Below are 20,906 nucleotides of genomic sequence, written 5' to 3' on the forward strand. Positions count from 1 at the left end.
AATTGACAAGTATTTACATATTAAGAATCCAGATTACCACATTATTCCAGCAGAGGGCTGGTGCAGTTTGTTGGAACTAAGGAAATTATATCTTTGTAAGAACTTGGAATTGTGGAGTTGTGAGCTGGGCTCTGGGACACTTAGTGATTAATCCTAGTGATTAAACTGCCAACCAGTAGGTTCGGTTTTCCAATTTTCTGAACAACATGTACAGCATGTGCAACTCTTTTGTAAGGTAATTACATTCCCCTGAACGTTTTGTTGCCCTCTTTTCTCTTCCAAAAAATGCTAAGTCTCCAATCTTTAGTTCCTTTCTCCTAGCTTAGTTCCTATCTCCTTGCTAATGCCAACATCATTTTGCCCAACACACAATACAGATTTTTACACTGGGAACACCTATTCCCTGGTAAAGAGACCAAGGTCACTGACCTGTTTCAGGCAGTCTAATTAATAGCTGTTGGCTTCTGTTTATGATTTTAGCCACTATAGCATGTTTCAGACTTGAGTCAGAATTCTATAACTGTAATTTTTGGGTGTTAACAGCCCTTCTGAAAACATGTTCTCTTAGAATAAATAAAAAGTGCATACACTTAAGTGTGTGTGCACTAACATTTTGGTGGAGGAGCTGCTGATGGTCAGATTTATTCATCTTCCCCTATAAGTATCTATCTGCAAGCTACAAATCAATGTTTTAATGTGTTAGTATTTAATGGTGTTTTTACAACGCTAATTACATCCTAAGGCTGTTCTGAAATGCTGAGGCACTAGCACTCCTCTTTTGAACGAAGCATTTCTCTGGACTTACTTGTGCAGGATCCACATCATTCAACATAACTACTGAAGTGCAGTGATAATCTAGGACCAGTCTCCAGAAATCTTTGACAGTATTTGGTAAGGGATGCTGTGTAACTATAAAAGCTGATGGTTGCTTGTAGCTCTGCAAAGAAGTAACAAGATGATGAGAAGAATGGTAAGAGAGAAAAATCCATTTAGCAGAATGTCAGTCATAGCCCTGAAACTTCCAGACTGAAAGCATATTTCTATTTTCTGTATAATTAATATTTTGTTTTCAGCTCTTTCCCGAGATCTTATATGCTTCAAAGTTAATAAATTGTATTTGAGCAGGATATATTTCTGCAGATGTTATATTTCTAAAATGTATTTCATGCCACAGGCATAGAGTAAAATCATCAGAGGCTTTTGCTTCCAATGCAACTCCTACAAGATTTTGAGCAGCGGGTTTGTTTTGAGCTGTTAATGGACAGATTAATCTTGGCTGTTTGCATTTAGCTCTAAATTTGAATGATGCCTGTGAAAGAAAATATCTAGTTATTCTTCAGAAATATTGTTGAAATTCTGGTCTATCTGACAGCAGCGAGGATACCCAGGGGGATAAATTTCAGTGCTCTTTGTTTCTTTTAGTACCAGACTATGTCATTGGCTGAGTTGTTTGCTGGAACTTTTTCATTGTGGATCTCAAACCAGCATTTTCACTTACATCCTTCTGAGTGCTGAAATCTACTGTGGCCATACTGGGGCAATTGTTGGGAGGGGGTGCCATTGCCTTCATTAAGGAGGGCATTAATTAAGAAGTCTCTACATGCCTTGACCTGTAGCATTTGCACCACTGCAGAGATCCAATCAGATCAGCTACTGCAGGCAAATGGTGTGATTCCTGGAGCTCCAGGCCTATGCAGGGCCAGGATTTGGACTTTGACTTGGCAGGTGCCAAGAGCATGGTGCCAGACTCTTTTTGGTGGTGCCCAGTGAAAGGACAAGGGGCAATGGCCATAAGCTAAAACACAGGAAGTTCCAACCTCAAGGCGAGGAAGAATCTCTTTACACTGAGGGTGGCAGAGCACTGGAACAGGCTGTCCAGGGAGGTTGTGGGGAAATTGAGTTTGCTGGAAATTGAATGTTTAGAGAGATGGACAAATGTCTGCTCTTGTCCATCAGTGCAGGGATGCTGCAGAAGCCTGGCTAAGGTTCTTCAGGGGGAAAGCAACTCAAATTGCCTCCTCCCCTGGAGCCTTTTGCCCAAATACAGTTTGGTATGTACCCATTGTTTCAATAGTGAAGAAGGGAAGCATCTTCAAAGCAAGTATTAAGGCCCTGCTCTTTCTGAGCATTACTTAATTCAGAACAAAACAGTACTGAAGTCTCCAGGAAAGAAGACAAGGTAATGGCCCAGTCACAAACTGCAAATTAAGGCAGGTCTGTTCTTGTGAAATGTCATTGACCTACTGTGAGAAGCTAGACAAGTCACTTAAATTTCTGTTCTCAGTTTCTCTACATAGATAAACACAAAGATACATTTTCATACATTTTCACATGAGTGTTTTGAACTTGGGCTTATTTTAGGAAAAGGCTTTGAGAACTTGGAAGGAAAGAAATGAAAAAACTGCAATAAACTGTTATTACTCTAGCTTCACTTTTTAAAAGGCCGTTTACAACGTGTTCCTTCCTTACTAACCTCTGTTTTCTTGTTGTTTATGTGTTTGACAACTGTAATGACTATAGCTGTAAATAGTCAAAAAATAGGCTATAAATATCTACAGACTGTGAAGGCAGTTTAAGTGTCTTTTTACTGTTACTCTATTACAAGGATTAGACTTGCCATAGATGCATTTGGAAAAAAACTCCACACACACAAAGAGGAATCATTCGTTCAAACAGAAATACATGGGAAGGTTGAAGTAATGGCTTGTGTACTATCTTGTGTTGACAATTACTTTTTTGATAATTACTGTTTAAATTATAAACAAAGGGAACTGAAATATTGCTGCAAATCTTATTATTCTATTTAACTGCCTCAATCTCTTAATAGGTAACTCTTGTTTTCCTAGGCCAGATGGTTAAAAATTCAAGCACTAGGGAGAAATCCAGACAGATTTAATTTATCAAAACTCCCTGAATTGCTGAGCATGGCTTTGGAACCTTGGCTGTGACATAACATATGTATGATCCTAAATGTACTTGGGAGTTTAAAGATTTTGTGCCATGCTTCTGGGAAACAAAACAAGCTAGAAGGTTTTCAGTCTTCTTATGCTGACTCCTTTTTCTGGCACGGCTCAGTTTGGAGGGCTGCTTATTGCCTTTTTATTATTAATGATGTGGTGGAGACTTACATCCATCAGTGCAGCATTGATGTAGTTACTGCTTTCCCCATCTATCGTGATGAGGAAAGGCAGGCATCTGTCTGGAGGCAGCACATCCATGCAGCGATTCTTTTCGTGGTTTCGCGGCAGAAGCGCGATGCTGCAGTCTTCAACGCGCAGCGTTGGAGTCACCATATTTAGTGTCTTTCAAAGAGAGTAAACAATGCAACGGAAAAATTAACACAGCAGCGAAAGCAACCCAAAATATTTAAGAATAGATCAGCTCAGCATTCAGTTTCAGTGGGAATCAATATGCAAAGGAATGAAAACACATCACAGTCAGCAGGGTTTGGAAGCAGAGAAATCCTGGAAGCATACGATTATGAAAAATAACCTCAAAGACAGCTGCAGAGTAGCCTGCTTTCTGGAGAAAGGACAGTGGAAAGATCGACACACTCCCCTCGAGTAAGAAGAATATTTTACTACTACCCCACTGCATTATTTTATGATTCAGCGTAATTCAGTAGAGATGAATGTCATGTTTTTCCCTTTTTTGCAGTCTTTCCCTCCTAGACCTCTTACAAAATTCATATGGCTATAAAAACTTAAGCAGAAGTCTTTAGTATAGCTGAACTCTACAGCTTCTAGGCAATGTAAGCCACTACTTACCCTAAATTCCTCTTTGATCTGGCTCGAGTTTGTCTGAGGATCTAACTTATTCATTTCATAGTAAGCAGACCTAACTTGAGAAGCTGGAATAGTTGTGTCCCCACAAAGACAGGCTTCCAGGATAGCATCATGGATGAATACATACTGTTCCTGGTAAAGCAATTAAAATAGATAGTTACTGACATGGAATGCATAGACCATTAGTATTTTGGTAAATAAAACATAGCAACTAATATGGTTGCTACTTCTCTCTTCAGTTTACCAAAACTGAAGGAAGACCAGAAGCAACAAACACAGTTTAAGCAACTTTATCCTACTCAGTTGGAGAAGTGCAGTAACACTCCATAACAGAACTCAGAATGCTTCTGGTTTCCTCATTCCTCTGGGCAGTTCTATAGGTATTATGAAACTAAGCCTCAACAAGGTGTACTCCAGAATGAATCCTTCCCAGAGAGGAAACATTCCTGATTTTCCTTACTTTTCAAGAAACATTGTGAACCTCCAGTGAAGCATAACTGTGACCTTGTTTGGGCAGGAGGTCTTCAGGTTTGCACGGAGATAATTTTCTGCATGTGACAGACTAAACTACTTTCTGGAGGGTGCCAACTACATAGCTCTAGCTATGGGCTAGAAGAGCATTTTTTCTTGCAAAGCACTATTCCAGTAGATGAGCAATACCTCTGTCTGCACCATGTTAACTCTCCGGGATCGAAGCTCTCTCACGCAGTTGTAAATGTCTACAACGCCTTCTCGTTCTGCCATATCCAGCATGATGTCAATGACAATGAAGCATCCAGTTCTGCCAGCACCAGCACTGAAGTAGAAGAGCACAGTTAACATGCAGTAGTGCATTGGAGATGTAAAATGTGTAAGGGTTCATCTCACAGGTACTTGTTCAATTGGATGATTACTGAAATTGAGCCAGGCATTTGCAGGACTTCAGGCTCTATTTTTTTACTCTCATTTATATATTGTATATACATTTGTTATATATATAATAAATGTATTCTTGTTTGCAGTTATTTTTTGAGTAGAGCTCCAGTGGCTTCAGCAACCTGTGTGTGGGGAATATACAAAAAAAGAAGAAGGAAAAGTAGATCTCAAGTTTAATACAGACCACAACAGAGAGATGAATGTTTTACCTACCTGCAGTGAACAACCAGAGGCCCAGCATTTGGTGGACTCTTGGATTTGACCTGCCGTACAAATCCCAGCAGGCCCGTGGCATGGTATGGGACACCATGGTCTGGCCAGCCTGTGAAGTGGAACTGACGTATTTCCCGAATCTCATGAGCACCTCTCTGTTGAAAAGACAAGGGTTGAAATCTTCAAAAGCCTGAACCTTGCTGAAAAGCATCCACCTCCTACTAACACCGTCTGTGCAGACGGCTGGAGAGCTTCCTCATAGCAGGAGAGCAAGTTCAAAGGTTAGGTATCAACTGGATTCAAAGCCTTCCAACAAAATTAAGTAAGTAAGCACTAGATTGGCCAGAAACTTAGCAACAAGAGAAATATGCTCATCTCTATATTTAAGTACTATGCTGCTTTGCAAACTGTGGCCTTAAGATGCTTGCCATAATCACAGAACAGGTCAGCAGCAAGGCTGAACACAGAGTACAAATGACTTTTTTTTCCCCACTGCCTTCCACAGCGATTTTGCTGCTGACTTCAGGTAACTACAGCGTCAGCATATTTTTCCTTATGGCTTGTCTCCTTCATTGGTCTGAAAGAAAAGGCTGAATAATAGGAAACCTTTTTGCACCTTCAATCATAGGGACTGTATTTGTAGCCCTCCACATGCTCACCCTTCAGGTGATTTGCCACAGTCTACACAAGGACATGGATTAGGGTGAGACAGATATGAAAGCTGATTGTGTAAGTAATTTCCCATGTGACTTTGGGGAGCAATCTGGATATTAGAAGTGCGTATGTTAAGTTTTATTTTCTTACTGTTTATATTTTCCTTTCCCCCTCTAAAAATGTAGCTGCCAGTTTTTTTGTCTCATCAGAAATCCACAGACTGGAGGTCATCATGCATAGTGCATAAGCAAACAGCAAAATTACAACATATCATGTCTAGGCTGGACTAAATGTCAACAATATTACTAACTGGTAGTTTACAGCTTTTCTTCTTAAAGATGTATTTCCTGTCTTGAGCTGGTTTGTATATGAAAGGTTTTATTCTCTTTAAATAATAAGTAATATAAGCTTCTTAATTTACTGCTATTATGTATTAGTCTGGGATTTTCAGTGGTGGAGAAATTTTGGACATGCCAGTGCTACAGGACTAGAGAGGACTTAGAGTATGTCGGAGTCTTTGATCCTCAGAGAGCTCAGGCTGGGGGTCTGTGGAGACAATGCATCTGCTCAGAGGAATATCTCATCTCTCCTAGAAATTGACAGAAAAAAGGCAGGCAAGGGAGAAGATTAAGAGCAAAGGAGGCAGTGGTGTGGACTGAGGAGATCACATCCTTGAAACAGAAATGACCTTAAATCCTAAAAACCAATTTTAAAACATATTGAAGTCCAGGAGTAGACAGAACAATTTGCATTTTAAGACAGTCTAGCAAACACATTCAAATACAATTTGGTCCCTGCTCTCTGGGGATTTTAGCGTGTGTTAGTTAACGTCTCTGCTACTGTAAGCAAGGCCTTCGACTCCATAAATAGCTCTGCTTAGGTGAAGACAGTGTCTCAAACACTTTTATATTGCTTGTAACAACTGCCCACAACCCTCAAAGAATCAAAGATCCCATAGAAGAAAGCAATGCCATGACTATACAAGCTGAGGACTGAAGTGAGTACCCCATACAAATTCTTCATGCTGTATACAGCCGAGATTTTCAAAATCAATTTACATAAAACAAACTGCCCCTCCAAAGCAATGTGCCTGGCTGCACCACACATCAGGTTATGCCCTGTACATCTTCTGCCTTAGCTGTGAAAAGGCTGTCTGTCAGGCTGACTGCATTTTTGTCTGTCATTGTTAACAGTTACTTAGGAAAGGTTTTGCATATAGGATACTTTTATAATGAGTTTTCTTATTATACCTACAAAGGAATGATTTTTATATCTAGCTTTCCTGATGGTTTCTAAACCAAAAATAGCACACAATTGCATGAATCATAAAAGCATATGCTCAGCTGGTAAAGACTATACAGCTGAAACAATCAGAAAATGGTGTATACTGCTAAACCCTAGGATGTTAAAGAATTCTACAAAAACTTCTGCTGCTGTGTATGTTACTATTCAAGTATGACTTATTCATCTGAGTTAACTGTTGTGCTGTAAAGAAACTGCTCCAAAGGAACTGCTTATTCACACAATGCAAACCATATCTAGGAAACAGTCTTTAAAATCAGACTGCACTTTTGGGTTCAATTTTCTCAGCGTTATCCCTATACTACTCAATATCCATTAAAAAAACAATTAAGTAAGTGATCAATTTATCTTCAAGCAAATCAACTTCTAAATTGTACTTCATGAGCAGGTATGAGATGTTCATCAACAAACAGAAAGGACGGTCAGAAGGGACTAGAGGTCTTTAAGAATTTGATTCTTCTGACTTCTGATTTTCTGAACATCTATGAGGGAGCTGCAGACTGCAATTAGATCTTCCTTACCCCTCCTCTTCCTCTCTACCACAATGGACGAGGCCATTCTCTTAACTCCACCCTTGCAGTTCATATGTGCTAAATCTTTAATCATTCTGGATTTCAGATGCTGTCCCCAGAAGTCACCCTATACTGACACAGGGGATTAGGCCACCTAAGACACAGAACTCTGCAATTTTTCCTGTTGAATTACTAAAGTTCCTGTTAGTGAAATCTGCAAGTCCTTTGGAACAGAGGCTCCAGTGTTAAGTGAAAGGCTCCACCTTTCAACTAGTATTATCTGCATGTTTGGTTAGGGTGCTCTCTGTGTCATCATGCACCTTGACTTAGGGAAGGTGAAAATTATCAATTTCATCAAAAAATATAAACTTGAGAGAATTATGGTGAAAGAGGTGTACAGACTTGATGTTTCAGTACCACGGGAGGAGTTAAAAATATGGAAAATTGAGTAAAAACAAATGTATTTTTCTCAAACTATAGTGACACTGCTTTTAGAGGCTTACTGAAAAACTACCAACTATTAAAAAGCAGTGTCTAAAAGAAATCTTTTCAGATGGAGATTTTTAAAAAGAAATAAAATGTTTAGTGCCTTTTATCTCTATCTGTTCTAATGCACTTATTCAAGACAGTTTGGTTATGTTCAACTGTAAAATCCTCTAGGTCTTTTCTTCCATCCCAGTTAAGAAGCGAAAAGCTAACATCAAAGCATGAGCTTAAAATTTGCAGAATAGAAATCAACCAGTGCTTCATCTACTTCAAAGTGCAGCCAATGTTTCTCATCTGTTTATTAAAAACACCTAAATGCAAGGAAACAACAGGCTTGAGTGAATTCAGTACACAGTATATGTATAGTGGTAAACATGATACAATATTTCAAGTCATTCAAACCACATAATTCTATTATCATTACCCTCAGGTTGCTGTATTGATGCATATTTAAGTATTAGATTGAAGAATAAAACAGGAAAAAACCCTAATTCCTTTGTTACTCTGGATGTGGGAACAGAGACCCTGTGGGGCAGTCTTTTTGGCAGTTTCAGGTGCCTGAGTGCAGGATTCTTTGATGCTAAAAATTATGTTCTTCAAACCCATAAATTAATATTATTTTATCATTAGAGAGAACCAATAAATCATGGATACTGCAACTAAATGAAAAGAAGCTTTCTAAGCTAATTACTTGAAAATCTACTCATGGTGATGGAGCATTACTTCGGTGTCCCATTAGGAATATCTAGTCTTACCAAGGAGGCCCTTTCCTTGGTGTTCTGCAACTCAAATGGGTCCTCATACATAAAATTAAAATTCCTTCACCGTTGGCCAACCCTGCCTGTTCTTGCTTTCTGTAGCTACCTTATTTGTTTTTGTATGTTTTCCATACATTGCAGCTAAATGCATGGCATTATTCTAACAAACAGTAATACAACACACTGATTGGAACTCTCCATGTAAGGACAGATTCCACATGAAAAAGAAAATTGCCTCGAGAACAGCAATTTGTTACAATTCTGTCTCTGCAAACCAGGCACATCCTGACCCAACAGACAACCGTATTCTCCACCACAGACTTCTGAATAATGTTGCATGCAGCCTCTGGTACAGAAAGAAAATGATTGTGAGGAACGTAAGATGGGAAGGCAGCACAAATGTGTTTTTCAATTGATTGCTGGGAGGGAGGCTTCGATTTCTCCTAGGCAAGGAGCATCACTTTTTCTAACTCAGGCAGGGGCCAACAGTGATGAAAAGCACAGAACAGTTGCTGCATTTGAAGAGGAGAAACACAGATTACCATAAGAGGGCGGTAGTCGTTTACCCAAAATACCTACAAACCCAGGATGTCAGTCAAAATATTTAACTTTCCCTTGCTGAATCTGTATGTAAGTTACTTTGGCAGATACTACTGTATTTAAGAAAACTGTATTTGGAAACTTACCTTTTCTACAGCAAATGTTCGAATCACATATTCAGCCAGCAGCTCTGTTTCTATTAGTGTAACTTTAATGTCTTTATATATCTCAGTGTCATCTGGCCAGTATTTGCAGCATTTGACCTTTAAAAGATACAGAAAAAATTAAGGTTCATTTATTTTAGAAGGTTCATACAGAATCCGTTTTGAATTCTGTGCAATGATTTCTGATTTAAAGTGCAATCATGCACAGAACAGTCACATTTTCTGCACATAGAAATGCTTAATGTTTGAAGGACGTCTCTTTTTAAGACAGCTTTCAGAGTTGCACATGAGCTTTGTGTTGTGCTTAGTGAAGTAAGGCAAATTTGTTAGGCGCACAAAGGATATTTATACCCTGCACAGTTCAGTTATGGTAACTGTTCATTTCCTGTGCCTTCCAACGCAGAGTGTGCCCAGAGGGCCAAACACCACCAGAAGTTTTTTTCCCCAACCTCTACTTGTTGATTTGTCTTAAAAATATCTTTCTACCTCCTAAAATAAAAGTGTTTTGCAGGCAGGAAGGAGACCTCATTGCAGTTCACAGCTTCCTCATGAGGGGAAGAGGAGGGGCAGCCACTGACTTCTTCTCTGTGGTGACCAGTGACAGGACCAAGGGAATGGCCTGAAGTTGTGTCACGGGAGGTTTGAGTTGGGTATTAGTAAAAGTTGTTCACCCAGAGGGTGGTTGGGCACTGGAACAGCTCCCCAGAGAAGTGGTCACAGCATCAGCCTGACAGAGTTCAAGAAGCATTTGGACAATGCTTTCAGGCACATGGTGTGACTCTTCAGGATGCTGCCGTGCAGGGCCAAGAGCTGGAGTTCTATGATCCTTGTGGATTCCTTCTAACTCAAGATACTTACTGTATGATGCTCTATTTTTAGAAAAGCACCTGTTTTCTCAGATTATGTCCAGGCTTTAACTATTGTAACTCTACATAGCTTAACTACTAATTCACTAGATAACTCCAAACATTATGGGCAGGCTTCATTTCACTTAGCTCAACCTAAACTGCTGTTTTTTAAAAGTGGATGGTTTGAGGACTGTATATGACCATGTAGATAGGTGACAGACTTAAAATTTTCTCCTCCTTCCCATTTGTGTGGACAAAGTGGTGGGCTGGGAAGCTAACACATTACTTACATCTCTCTCTTACTCTGCTTTATCATGGTAATGGCTATGCTATCACCACTGCATCTGGCCATCATCCAGTAGTGCAGTATGTGCTAGGAGTGGCATCTGTTATACATCTGCTGCATGGAACAGTTTCTCTCCTTCTCTCACCAAAGGGAAAAATTAAAATTGATCTTTAAATACTTGTAAATCTAGTTTACCTAAAGATGCACTTAAATGAGTCAGGTAAAAAACTCAAGCACTTTGAATATTCAATGAAAAACTGATAGAAAAAATTTAAACTTCCCAATTGATAAACAGTATTTCTCAAACCTGTTTTCACACAGAAATATTTGGATTACTACCATGTTTAATCCCGAGCAAAAGGTAAAACAGATGAACATGTGTATAAACATACAATGAAAACTGTAATGCAGGATTCAAATGATTTATTTATACAAATTCTAGGTTCAGTATAGAAAGGATTATGCAGAGTCAAACCTTGTCCTGCCAAGAAGAAGAAGAAAATGCATTTTCTTAAGCATTTTTTTTCCAGAATGTAACTGATAATTGTGTACAACCCTTCTTTAATGTCTGTATGGATGGGAGGTCTTGCCACATCACAGTAGTGACATTGGCTGATAAAATAAAGAGTTTGTCCAGGCAGGGTCATTAGTTCTGGCCCTTTTTCTAACTCATTAGCAGGATAAAATTTAAATCTGAATGGAACTGAGTTGAAGGGCTGGCAAAACACAGCCCCACATCAGGATCCTCTTCAGAGAGGAAGAGTAGCCTGGTCAGAAGCCCTGGCTCCCAGCCACAAAATTATACAAGCATCCTAACAGCTTGTTCCTGCTTACACAGCTGATGGAATGCTCCTAGAGCAGAGGTAGAGTTCAGGTAGCTTTATAAGCAGGTTTTTATTTATTTTTCTGTGCTTGCCTTTAGACCTGGTAACTGCATTAGTATTGGCTAAAAAAATTCTCCATGTCTTCAATAGTCTTCATGTTTCATCTGGTATTAAGGGTGGTTTCAGGATGACTGGCAACACCAGAGTTCCCTTCCATGGAGAGAGGCTTGGAGCTGGGACCCTGGACAGTGCTCAGCACTCCTGTAACAGGGCAAGGGTAGCAAGACTGCTCCCCTCACCATGCTCAAGGGCCAGAAAGCTGACAGAGTGCCAGAGAGGAGGAAAAGGATTCCACCAGCCAAGGACCAAGCTGAAGGCCATTCCTGGGATCCCTAACAACAGGATCTCAGACAAATGTGTATTCATCTTTAAAATATATCTATCCACCGTAAGCAATGAACGAATATTTCAAAAGCATGAAACACTGCTGCAAGCAGTTTAGTAGTTACTGCTGCTATCTATTGTTGCATCTACTTGATATTTATTCAGATCTTGTTCAGATATATTTCCAAAACCTCTCTCATAGAAGCTAAGTGAAAAACACTGAATGCTCATTCTTTTGTCTGTGTTGTTAAAATAATCCAGAAAATTCTCATTGTTCAAATCCCTCAGGCCAGCGGACTGACCCTTTTATAGTCATTGCCAGAAGCTCTTTGAAGCAGGGTTTTCCCACCTATGGCTAAGATGACTTTTTGACTCTTTGTGAAGAGTGACACAATTCACACTGCCTTTGGCCTGGAGCAACATACTGACAACCCCTTCTCTGGAGCTGATTCCCTTTTCCTGCCTGTTCACATATCTGTTCCATAGGTGGAACCTGAACCACAGGGAGAGGTCCAATGCACGTAGGAAGGGAGCAGCTGCAGCCGTGATCCCAGGCACAGCACTGCTCATCAGCACGTCTCTTTGTTGCTAACTTTAGCCTTGTTTCTTTCAGATGGGCGCCTGCCATCCTTGAAACAGCTCTAGTTTAGCAAAATAAACAATTATGGGGGGAGGAGGAGGGAAGGGGGAAAGCAACCTTGGCTGAATAAAATTGCTCTTTCCTTGAAGGAAAACATGCCTGTTTTTAACTTGGTAAGTTCAGACTGTCTGGATTATGGCTAAGAACTACGGACAATTCGGAACAAGCAATTTAGAAGGGCACAGTCCCCATGTTTTTATGCCTCAACTGTTGGATTTGATTCCACTCTTTTTTAAACCTTATTTAAGATGATACAGTGGAATAATTAGGGAAGCACTGGGAGACGTTGCACAGAAGTTATAGCCTTTTGTGCCTCATGCAGCTTGGACCCGCTGGGGATTTCTTACTCTGCTGCACAGGGGATTTTGGGCACAGAACAGGCTGGAGCTGAGCAGAAGGATCCATGACAACACAATTTCCTGAAAACTCTCCCAAGTGGAATAGGGGTGGTAAAAGCCACAGGAACCGTGCCAGAATTCAGTCAGAGCTACAGACCAACTGATGATTCACTCTCTAGCCGAGGAAAAAAGACCCAAACCCAACTTTATTTTAATTCAGGCTTTTCTCCTACTTTTGGCTCTTGTTCCGCAGTGCTCTGCATGTGCTGAGCTCTGGACTTGAGAACTTCATGGACTCCTGGTGAACCAAAAATCAAGTAAATGCTTAAAGATCCATCTCCCATCTCCTCTAGGACCACCTAGATAAATGCAAAGGTGTCTTATAGACAAAAGTAGATTAACTAGTGTAAATAAAAATCACATTTATAAATGCTTATTGGATCAGGGCCTTTATTTGTAGAAGAAAAGACAATTGCAACAAAATAGAATATGGTTTTACTCATTAAATATGAGAAACACTGCTGGTAGCATATGTTCATTTTTTCTTTTTTAGCACGGCTTTAGCTACCATAACTTGACAAATCTTTTCCATTTTATAAACATTTGGTATGTGTTTTACAAAAAAGCCTTACTAACAGAAGGTTTAACTAAATAATTGATACATGATTCTAGAACTGAATATTAAATGCACTAGATCTTTTTTTTCCACACAGTTGCTACCATAACAGTAAATATCGTCCTCAAAGCAGAAAAACATAATTTTGAAATCTCATCTGAGCAGAATTATAATTGAGAGTTTGTTCACACAGATTCCACATTTATATCCTACCAACATGCCAAAAAATACAGATGTTCATCACAAGATGAGATAAAAGGATGATTGCCAGAGACATAATGAAAATGCTCTTGTTTAATCTATTCATCCCAAGGTACACTGTCCCATTGTTTCAAACATGTTTATTTTACTAAAAATAATTTTAGAAATTTAGAGAAGAGAATTATCTACTTCCACGCTCTAGTTCCATCCCCCTGTAAAATAGTCTAATGTGTGAAACTTAGAATTAAAAATGAAGGTGGAAAGTTGTTGTTGCTGGTTCTAAATATAACAAACAATGTAGGCTGTGGATGGCTAATGAACACCAATTGTGACTTCCAAAAGTGCATATTTAACCACTTGGCAATGTGACACATGCAGCTAAAGGCACTAGGAAAGTCAGGACAGTAATTCATTTACCTAGAATTTTGGAATAGGAGTACTGTTACAGACTTAATATGTGAGCTGGCTGTGAAATATAGTCCATACAGAACAGTTTAAATAACACTGATTAGTCAAACTTTCCAATTTCCTTTGATTCTAAAATATTCTTAGCAAAAGGGTGATATAACTGACTGTGCTCTGCATGGATTGTCATTAGTGAAGAGTAGTATTATACATTCTAATTTAAAATTAATCCTGAACTAAGTAATGATGATAAGTCAGACATAAATTTTGAAGTGTAACCTCTTGGCTATAAAATGAAACAGTCAACCATGCTCACTGGTAAAATTTTTAACAGATTTTACAGATATAGCTCAGATAACAGATACTTCTATTTGGCTGACTTGAGCTAAAGTAAGTATTTTTATTTAAATACTTCTCAAACAAAAAAATGTATTACATATAAGAACATTTTATATGTTATAAAACAACCTCGACAGGAGATAAAACCCAGTCTTCCCTTTTTTCATTTTCCTCTGTTTGCTTTTGAGCAAGTCTGTTATTAGTTTTGTACCTCATTCTACAGTTTTCTAAAAGAGGTGTGGAAGACTATTGAGAAATACAATATTTGAGATACTGTTTAGCACCATCAGATGAATGGGTCTCTGTGAAGTCAGCCAGAAGTCTTTATGTTGCTCACAGCTGCCAGGGTGGGGAGAGAGGTGTCCATAAATTTTACTAGCTCAGCCTAACTTCTTCCAGGGACGACTCTGAGCTGACATAATTCTCCACCTTCTGCAGCCCTAAGTTGCCTGGTGGGTGCACTCTCACTCAGCTTCTGCCCAGAAGAGCTAGCTTTCTGGATATGTCCAGCAGCAGCCATAAATGAAGGCTTTCCACCTGAGAAAATGAGTGTGATTCCTTTATTCTTAAGACTCGGGTATTTTGTTATCATCCCAATAACCTGGCAGAGTGGTTTAGATGAAATTAGGATGACAGGCCAAACCCATGGTGTGGCCTCCCTTTGACCATAAGAAAGGGTCTAAGGGTCTAGAAGAGTTGCTTTAGGGTAAGGCAAGCCAAGATAAAGTTGTTACAGTGTTCCTGCCTCCATTGTTAATATCAACAGAGAAATTGTCTCTGTTTCATTGCTTATGATTAGGCCATTTTGTGCACCTCAGTACAGCCCTGGAAGAAGAAAGGCTGAGCACAGAACACATGAGAAGAGTGGTCCCATGCCAAGATAAAGGAGCTGGAGCTCCTCAAAGCCAGTCTTAATTCTTGACACAACTGTGAAATTATGGGCCTATTTCTCAGATCCTGTGCTCCAAGGACCTGATGTGCCTGCACTGAGCAGCACAGCCTGTGCTCTGAACCATGCTTCCATTCCAAGAGCAGAATCATGCCATTAGCTGGGTACAGAGCACCACCTACTTAGTGGATTGCCTTCTGGCTCTAAAAACTGATCATCTGATGTTAGTTCAGACAGCTCTACATGTTACTCTACTGGGTAAAGTAAAACTGTGCCAGTGCCTCCAGGATACTTCTCCCTTCACAGAGAGACTGAGAGACAATTTCAAGAGACTGCTGAGGTGAGGAGATTTGCAGTTATTAAGCTGTTTTTCTAGCCCTGACATTTCAAATAAGAACCTGAAGCCCTCTCTCTGGGGTGAACTGCACCTAAAGTTGCATCCTACACACACCTTGGTGGCACTCCAGTTAGTCCAGCCAAGGGGTCAGTGCATTTGTGTATCCTTAAATCTCTTTTGTTTGCTTCTCAAGGTGAATTATCTCAATTGGATTAGTAAGCATTAAGATATTAATCTGTGTTGATTAACATTCTTTGAAACATAGCTTTTACTGGAGATGAGAATACAACAAAACAGAGAGCTGAACCCATGTCTGCTCTGCATGACATGGGACAGTGCTGAATGTCTCTAGCTTGATGTTCTGTTTCATGATGCTGACATTGCTAACTTGGGCACATCTTTTTAAAAAAAATTGCAAAGAGTTCTTCTTTCTCTTTTCTGAAGAACAACAAATTAAATTTTCCTGAAGGGCTCCTCTCCTACTATGTATAATGCAGTAATGTAAACTTGTTATTTCTGGCTAAAAATCTACAAAGACAAAATCTGTTTTGATGACTAGAATGGTTCACTGGCTTGAAAGATTAACAATAGTTTTAAATTTTGATTGGTTTTCTGCTTTTCTCATTGATATTCCATAAAAGTATAAACTGTCCTCTATCCAATAAGAGATACTAGAATTACAGCAAAAGTATTACAACAAAATATAATACCTGTGCCTATGTACCATAAGCACAAGCCCCATTTTTAGAGGGTAAACAAGATTAGGAAAAAAATTCAGTGGATGGGATACTATTTATATATTTAAGAAGCTGGGACTAGAATTATCTTGAGGAAGTGAATGGATTCATATAACAACATTTCCCGTCTTATTTACAAAATGTGGTTTCTTTCTTTCAGTAGAAAAGTTAAAATTAAACCTTAGTCACCAGTATGCGTACAAACTCTTTGGCACACCTCCTGAGGAGCATTAACACCAGTATCCTGAATTAATTCCAGTGTAGGTAATTTGGCTTATTACATTTAGAGGCAGTTTCAATTAGACAGAGTGTTCTTCCATTTATACTAAATACAAACGTGCTTTTTGTGAGACATGCTGAAGAGTCGCTGTGTTTCACCTCTGCAAGATCACAGTATTGGGTGATCTGAATCTTGAATACAATTTGAGTTCACCTTTGTTTATTAGAAGGATCTTCTGCATGGAAGATTCTCAAAACTTCTAAAATGTGTAAGTACAAACTTCACACTAGCTTTGTGATAAATTCCATTTTTATTCTAAGCATAGGTGCTAAGTCCATTGAAAGTTTCACAGTTTTTATGTTGCTGAAATTTCCTATAAGGATTTTGGTTTTTTAACTTTTCATCTGCTTCCAGTAAGAAGTCCTTGGAGAGGGTCTTGTTTAGCAGTTTTTCTGGATGTCTAATCTCTGTCAATAACACAAATTATCAAGAAGATCTGAAGAAGATCTGGTTCATCATAAAAACTTTCGGGTTTTATTTGTTAAGGAAACATATTTGAATCTGTTTAAGAAATGTCTCTTGAATGATGACCACTGCTGCACATCCTGAGAACTCAAAGACATGAACATGTGACTTCTTAGGGCTGTGCCCACACAGGTTTTCCTAGGAAGAAAAACCCTTTTCTGACACCATTTATCTTAAAACAAGTAATGCTTTTTATAGCAAGCCAGCATCGAGGAGATATTCCCTTTGTCAGAAGACTATTGTATGGATCTCCTTGCTGTCATGTGGAATCCAATACTCTTTTAAGCATGAAAAGTCAGACTTATACCCATTTTTGCAGAGAAGTGCCACATACGTAACATATTAAGCACAGGTCCAGGAAAACAAGCCAAGAAAAGTTAAACCACCACTGTATTCTTCCTTTTCCCCTATGCAAATACAGCCCTTCCAGCACTTGGGAGGGAAATGTCACCTAGGAAAGATGTGAAATGACTATCAGGAAAGTACACCACTCCTGAGGGATAAGATGGCAGGGAGAGGCACAAAGGTGTGGGCTTTGAGTAGCACAAAGGTGTGGGCGCAGGCATAGGGGCTATTTACCTGTTCGTGGCTGACCTTCATTCCCCTCTGTGTCACATCCATTCTATTGTACTCAACCTTGCTTCCTTTCACAAAATGGGTCTTTTGTGTGCTTATTAACACTATTAGCACTGGCTGTTTTCTAATTCCGAATAATAATTGAGAAACTCTAATTACTGTAATTACTATGCTCCTGGGGTGAGGCTTTATTTTTTATTAGTATTTATAGTGATTTTGTTTGTGAATACTTTGTTACATTAAAAGCATGATAGACAATCATAAGTCCTTGCAGTGCATTTATTTATAACCGCCTCCACTGAATTTCGCCAGTGCATTTCAGCATTTATTAGCAGTTATTACTAAATTTCTTCTGCCTAAAGCAAGTGGGAGACTGACTACTGAAAAATGACAAATAATGCAACATGCCAAGTTAGATTCTGCCAACTAAGTATTAGTACCAACCCACCAAGAGCAAGGTGGTGGTGACAGCTAGATGGCACAATTGAATATATTCTAAATCTTCCCACCATCTCTCTTCGAGGAAGACAGAAATGTTTCAATGCGTACAAACACCAAAACAAATCAACAACAAGCTGAGACTTTGGCTGGTACATAAACACCTTTATCCTGTTCCCATTGCTTTTCTGGGTCTTTTGGAGTTTGCCTTCCAGAGTGGTCTCTTGGAGTAAAAGCAAGATGTTCTTCTGTGCCTATTTTATGATCACCTCGTGTGATTGTAACATCATCACTCTGCTGGATAAAAATTTTTGTTTCTTACAGAATAATCCAGCAGATTATGTTAAATCTCACAGGTAAAGATGCTCCCTGAAATTACATTACTATCTTCAGTTGCTCTGCCACTTACAGACATGAGCATGGAGGCTCCTTGCATTAGTATAATCCAGAATACATTACTTTGAAACAGCTTGTTATCACATTGATGCAATTATATGACTCTTGATTCTTGTTTATGTTTTGCATCCATTAATGTGTGGCTTGGAAAATTCTGATTCTTGGATCATTACCATTAATAACTTGCCATTTTCTTTTTGTGAACCTCATTGTGACTGAAAAGTTGTTGATCCCAGCATGAAGAAGACAGAGACCTTTTTTTCAAGGTTGCTTCAAGGGCTGCTTATTTGTTCTGGGTTCTTTTGGTAAAAGTTGTTATGTCAACCTAGACTAACCTTAACTAAGAGCCACTTCATCATCCTTTATCAAAGAACTATTCATGCAACTCAGCAGTGCTTTTTCTAAATGACTGTGAGACCTCATTTAGATTTTTAATAAACAGTCACATTCTAATGAGGTCTTCATAAAACTGACTAAATATGTTTAGAAATCATTAGCTTAAATTATCAGTACAAAAGTCTCCTTAGGGAGCCCTGCAGATTTTGTGATAAGACTTCTGGCAGATGGATTAGTGTAACAACACAAGCTAGTTCTGAATTTCCACACAAGCAGTGTAGATTCGAGTGACTGGGTACCAGGCTACTAGATAAAGAGTTAAATGTCCCTCAGGTGGGTTCATTAAAGAGAGAAAACAATCAAAACACATTTCAGTGCCATTTAAATACCAGGTGCACAGCAGTCTGCAGGTGCCAGAAACATTGACAAGGGTCCCTTGCCGGAACACACAGGAGCTTAAAGGGATGTGTGGTTCTGACAAGTGTGCCTCAGATAATGACAGATATTGGCAGATGTACCGGACCCTGCTGCAGGGTAATTCGGGGACTGAGTCATTTGCAGCAGGTGCCTGCACTAAGGACAGCCTCATGGTGATTCCTCCAGCAGCAATTAAAACAGTCCTGATGCATAATGCTCCAGGGCAAGAAGCAAGTTCCTAGCACTGATTTAATGACTATCCAGCCAGTCCTGGTAAACAAATACACATACGCCCCCTCAATGATTAATTCATGAAGGCTGTACACCGTGTGCCAAATGTTAAATTTTGAAAATTCTGGTTTCCTGAAAATGCAAAAGAATTTTCCTCCTTGGCTTACAATGCGTCAACACGGTTAAAAAGTAAAAATAAGAAACCCCTATAAATCTTATGCCAGTGATAGCAACAGAAATAGCAAGCCTCAAGTTTGGGAAGGTTATTAAGTTTGCCCTACAGGAATGCTACCAAAAGCCCATTAAAATCATTACTACTCAAGGTGGCACAGAGCTTGTATGAGGGGTTGTGGGACAGATGGTGTGTTTGCAATTTGCTTCCTTGTTGCTGATGATTCCAGCTCTGGGAGTGGCACAGTAACACCAGTGGAGGAGTGAGTGCATTGTTTTGTGGCTCATACGATTTTATTTCCATTAAAAGCTAATTTCAATTTCTGCTCTCTGATCTCACCTATGCTGGCCTCCAGAGGAAGTGAGAACAAAGTCATTTCTACCACTGCCAGAAACAACAAAGCTGCAGATCTGTATCCCACTAGGACTCTTGCACCCTGAAGAAATCTACATGGTGGCGCAAACCATTCCTTGCTGCTGTGGGAATGTGCTGTGCACCTAAATGCTGTGAGCAGAGGCTGCCAGCACTGGCACCAAGACTGGTGTCTCCCTTGCTGACATCCGACAGTTCACTCTAATTGGTGCTTCCAAATACTGACTTTGGGAAAACAGTATGTGGTTTCATGCAGAATGCTGTTTTTGCTCTCAGGCTTGTTTATTCATACCCTGAAAACATCCCTTTTTAAGTTGTTCGCTTGGGCACTTATGAATGTGTATAAAGCTTTAACAAAGAGGTTTGCTGGAGAGCTTCCTATTCTTACAAATCCATCCGTTTTGAACTGATACGTGACCATCCAGCTATTTCCACCTTCTTCCTCACTCAAGGGACTGCTTTTTTAAAGCGGCCTCCACGATCCCTCTTTGTCTCTGCAATTAGTTGTACATGTGTTCCTGCAGCAGGTGTTAATTGCAGTCACAATCCCCATCTTTTTTACATCTAAAAATAATACTGGCACCTGATCTGTTAGCAGGCCTGAGCACACAGATATCTAAATGTTGGGATTTATATTATCAGTTCACAAAGGACATGTGGAAGAACAAACTGAGATTGTAAAACTGGACTTGCTCAAAAGGACTTTAACTCACACCACATAAACAGTGCTCACTCCTAATGAAAATGCCAGAGGGCAGAGGGGGTATCAGATACTCCACTAGTGTGAAATTAAAAACATCTCTTAAAACCGTGCTGCTCAAACCAAGATGTGTGCACTTGACTTCTTATTTTAACACTTTGATTTCAAATAATTGCAGTAGTTCCCATAAAAGCAGTGGGATTTCTTTTCATATCAAATGAAAGCTATATGCCAAATTCCCAAGCAAATTTTCTTGGGAAAAAATCCCAGATGAGAACAAAAACAGCAGTACACAGACAAAGCAGTAAATGAAAAGACTCACTTATTGACAGTTGTGTGAAACAAAGAAA

At 39.4% G+C, this 20,906-nt stretch overlaps 1 protein-coding gene across 9 annotated transcripts in view; it reads right to left on the bottom strand.

Moving 5' to 3' along the window:
* Positions 1–20,906, bottom strand: part of PTPRM (protein tyrosine phosphatase receptor type M) — a 437,540-nt gene that overhangs the window by 11,787 nt on the left and 404,847 nt on the right. For all 9 annotated transcript variants that reach the window (XM_083866169.1, XM_083866171.1, XM_083866170.1 and 6 more), the window contains 6 exons: positions 9,312–9,428; positions 4,914–5,068; positions 4,446–4,581; positions 3,768–3,917; positions 3,129–3,302; positions 806–937 (listed from right to left, as the gene is read on the bottom strand). In XM_083866169.1, coding sequence (XP_083722295.1) covers positions 806–937; positions 3,129–3,302; positions 3,768–3,917; positions 4,446–4,581; positions 4,914–5,068; positions 9,312–9,428 — 864 coding nt within the window. The remainder of the gene's footprint in view (positions 1–805; positions 938–3,128; positions 3,303–3,767; positions 3,918–4,445; positions 4,582–4,913; positions 5,069–9,311; positions 9,429–20,906) is intronic.

This window comes from Zosterops lateralis, assembly GCF_965231275.1.
Source record: "Zosterops lateralis genome assembly, chromosome: 1".
Classification (NCBI taxonomy): domain Eukaryota; kingdom Metazoa; phylum Chordata; class Aves; order Passeriformes; family Zosteropidae; genus Zosterops; species Zosterops lateralis.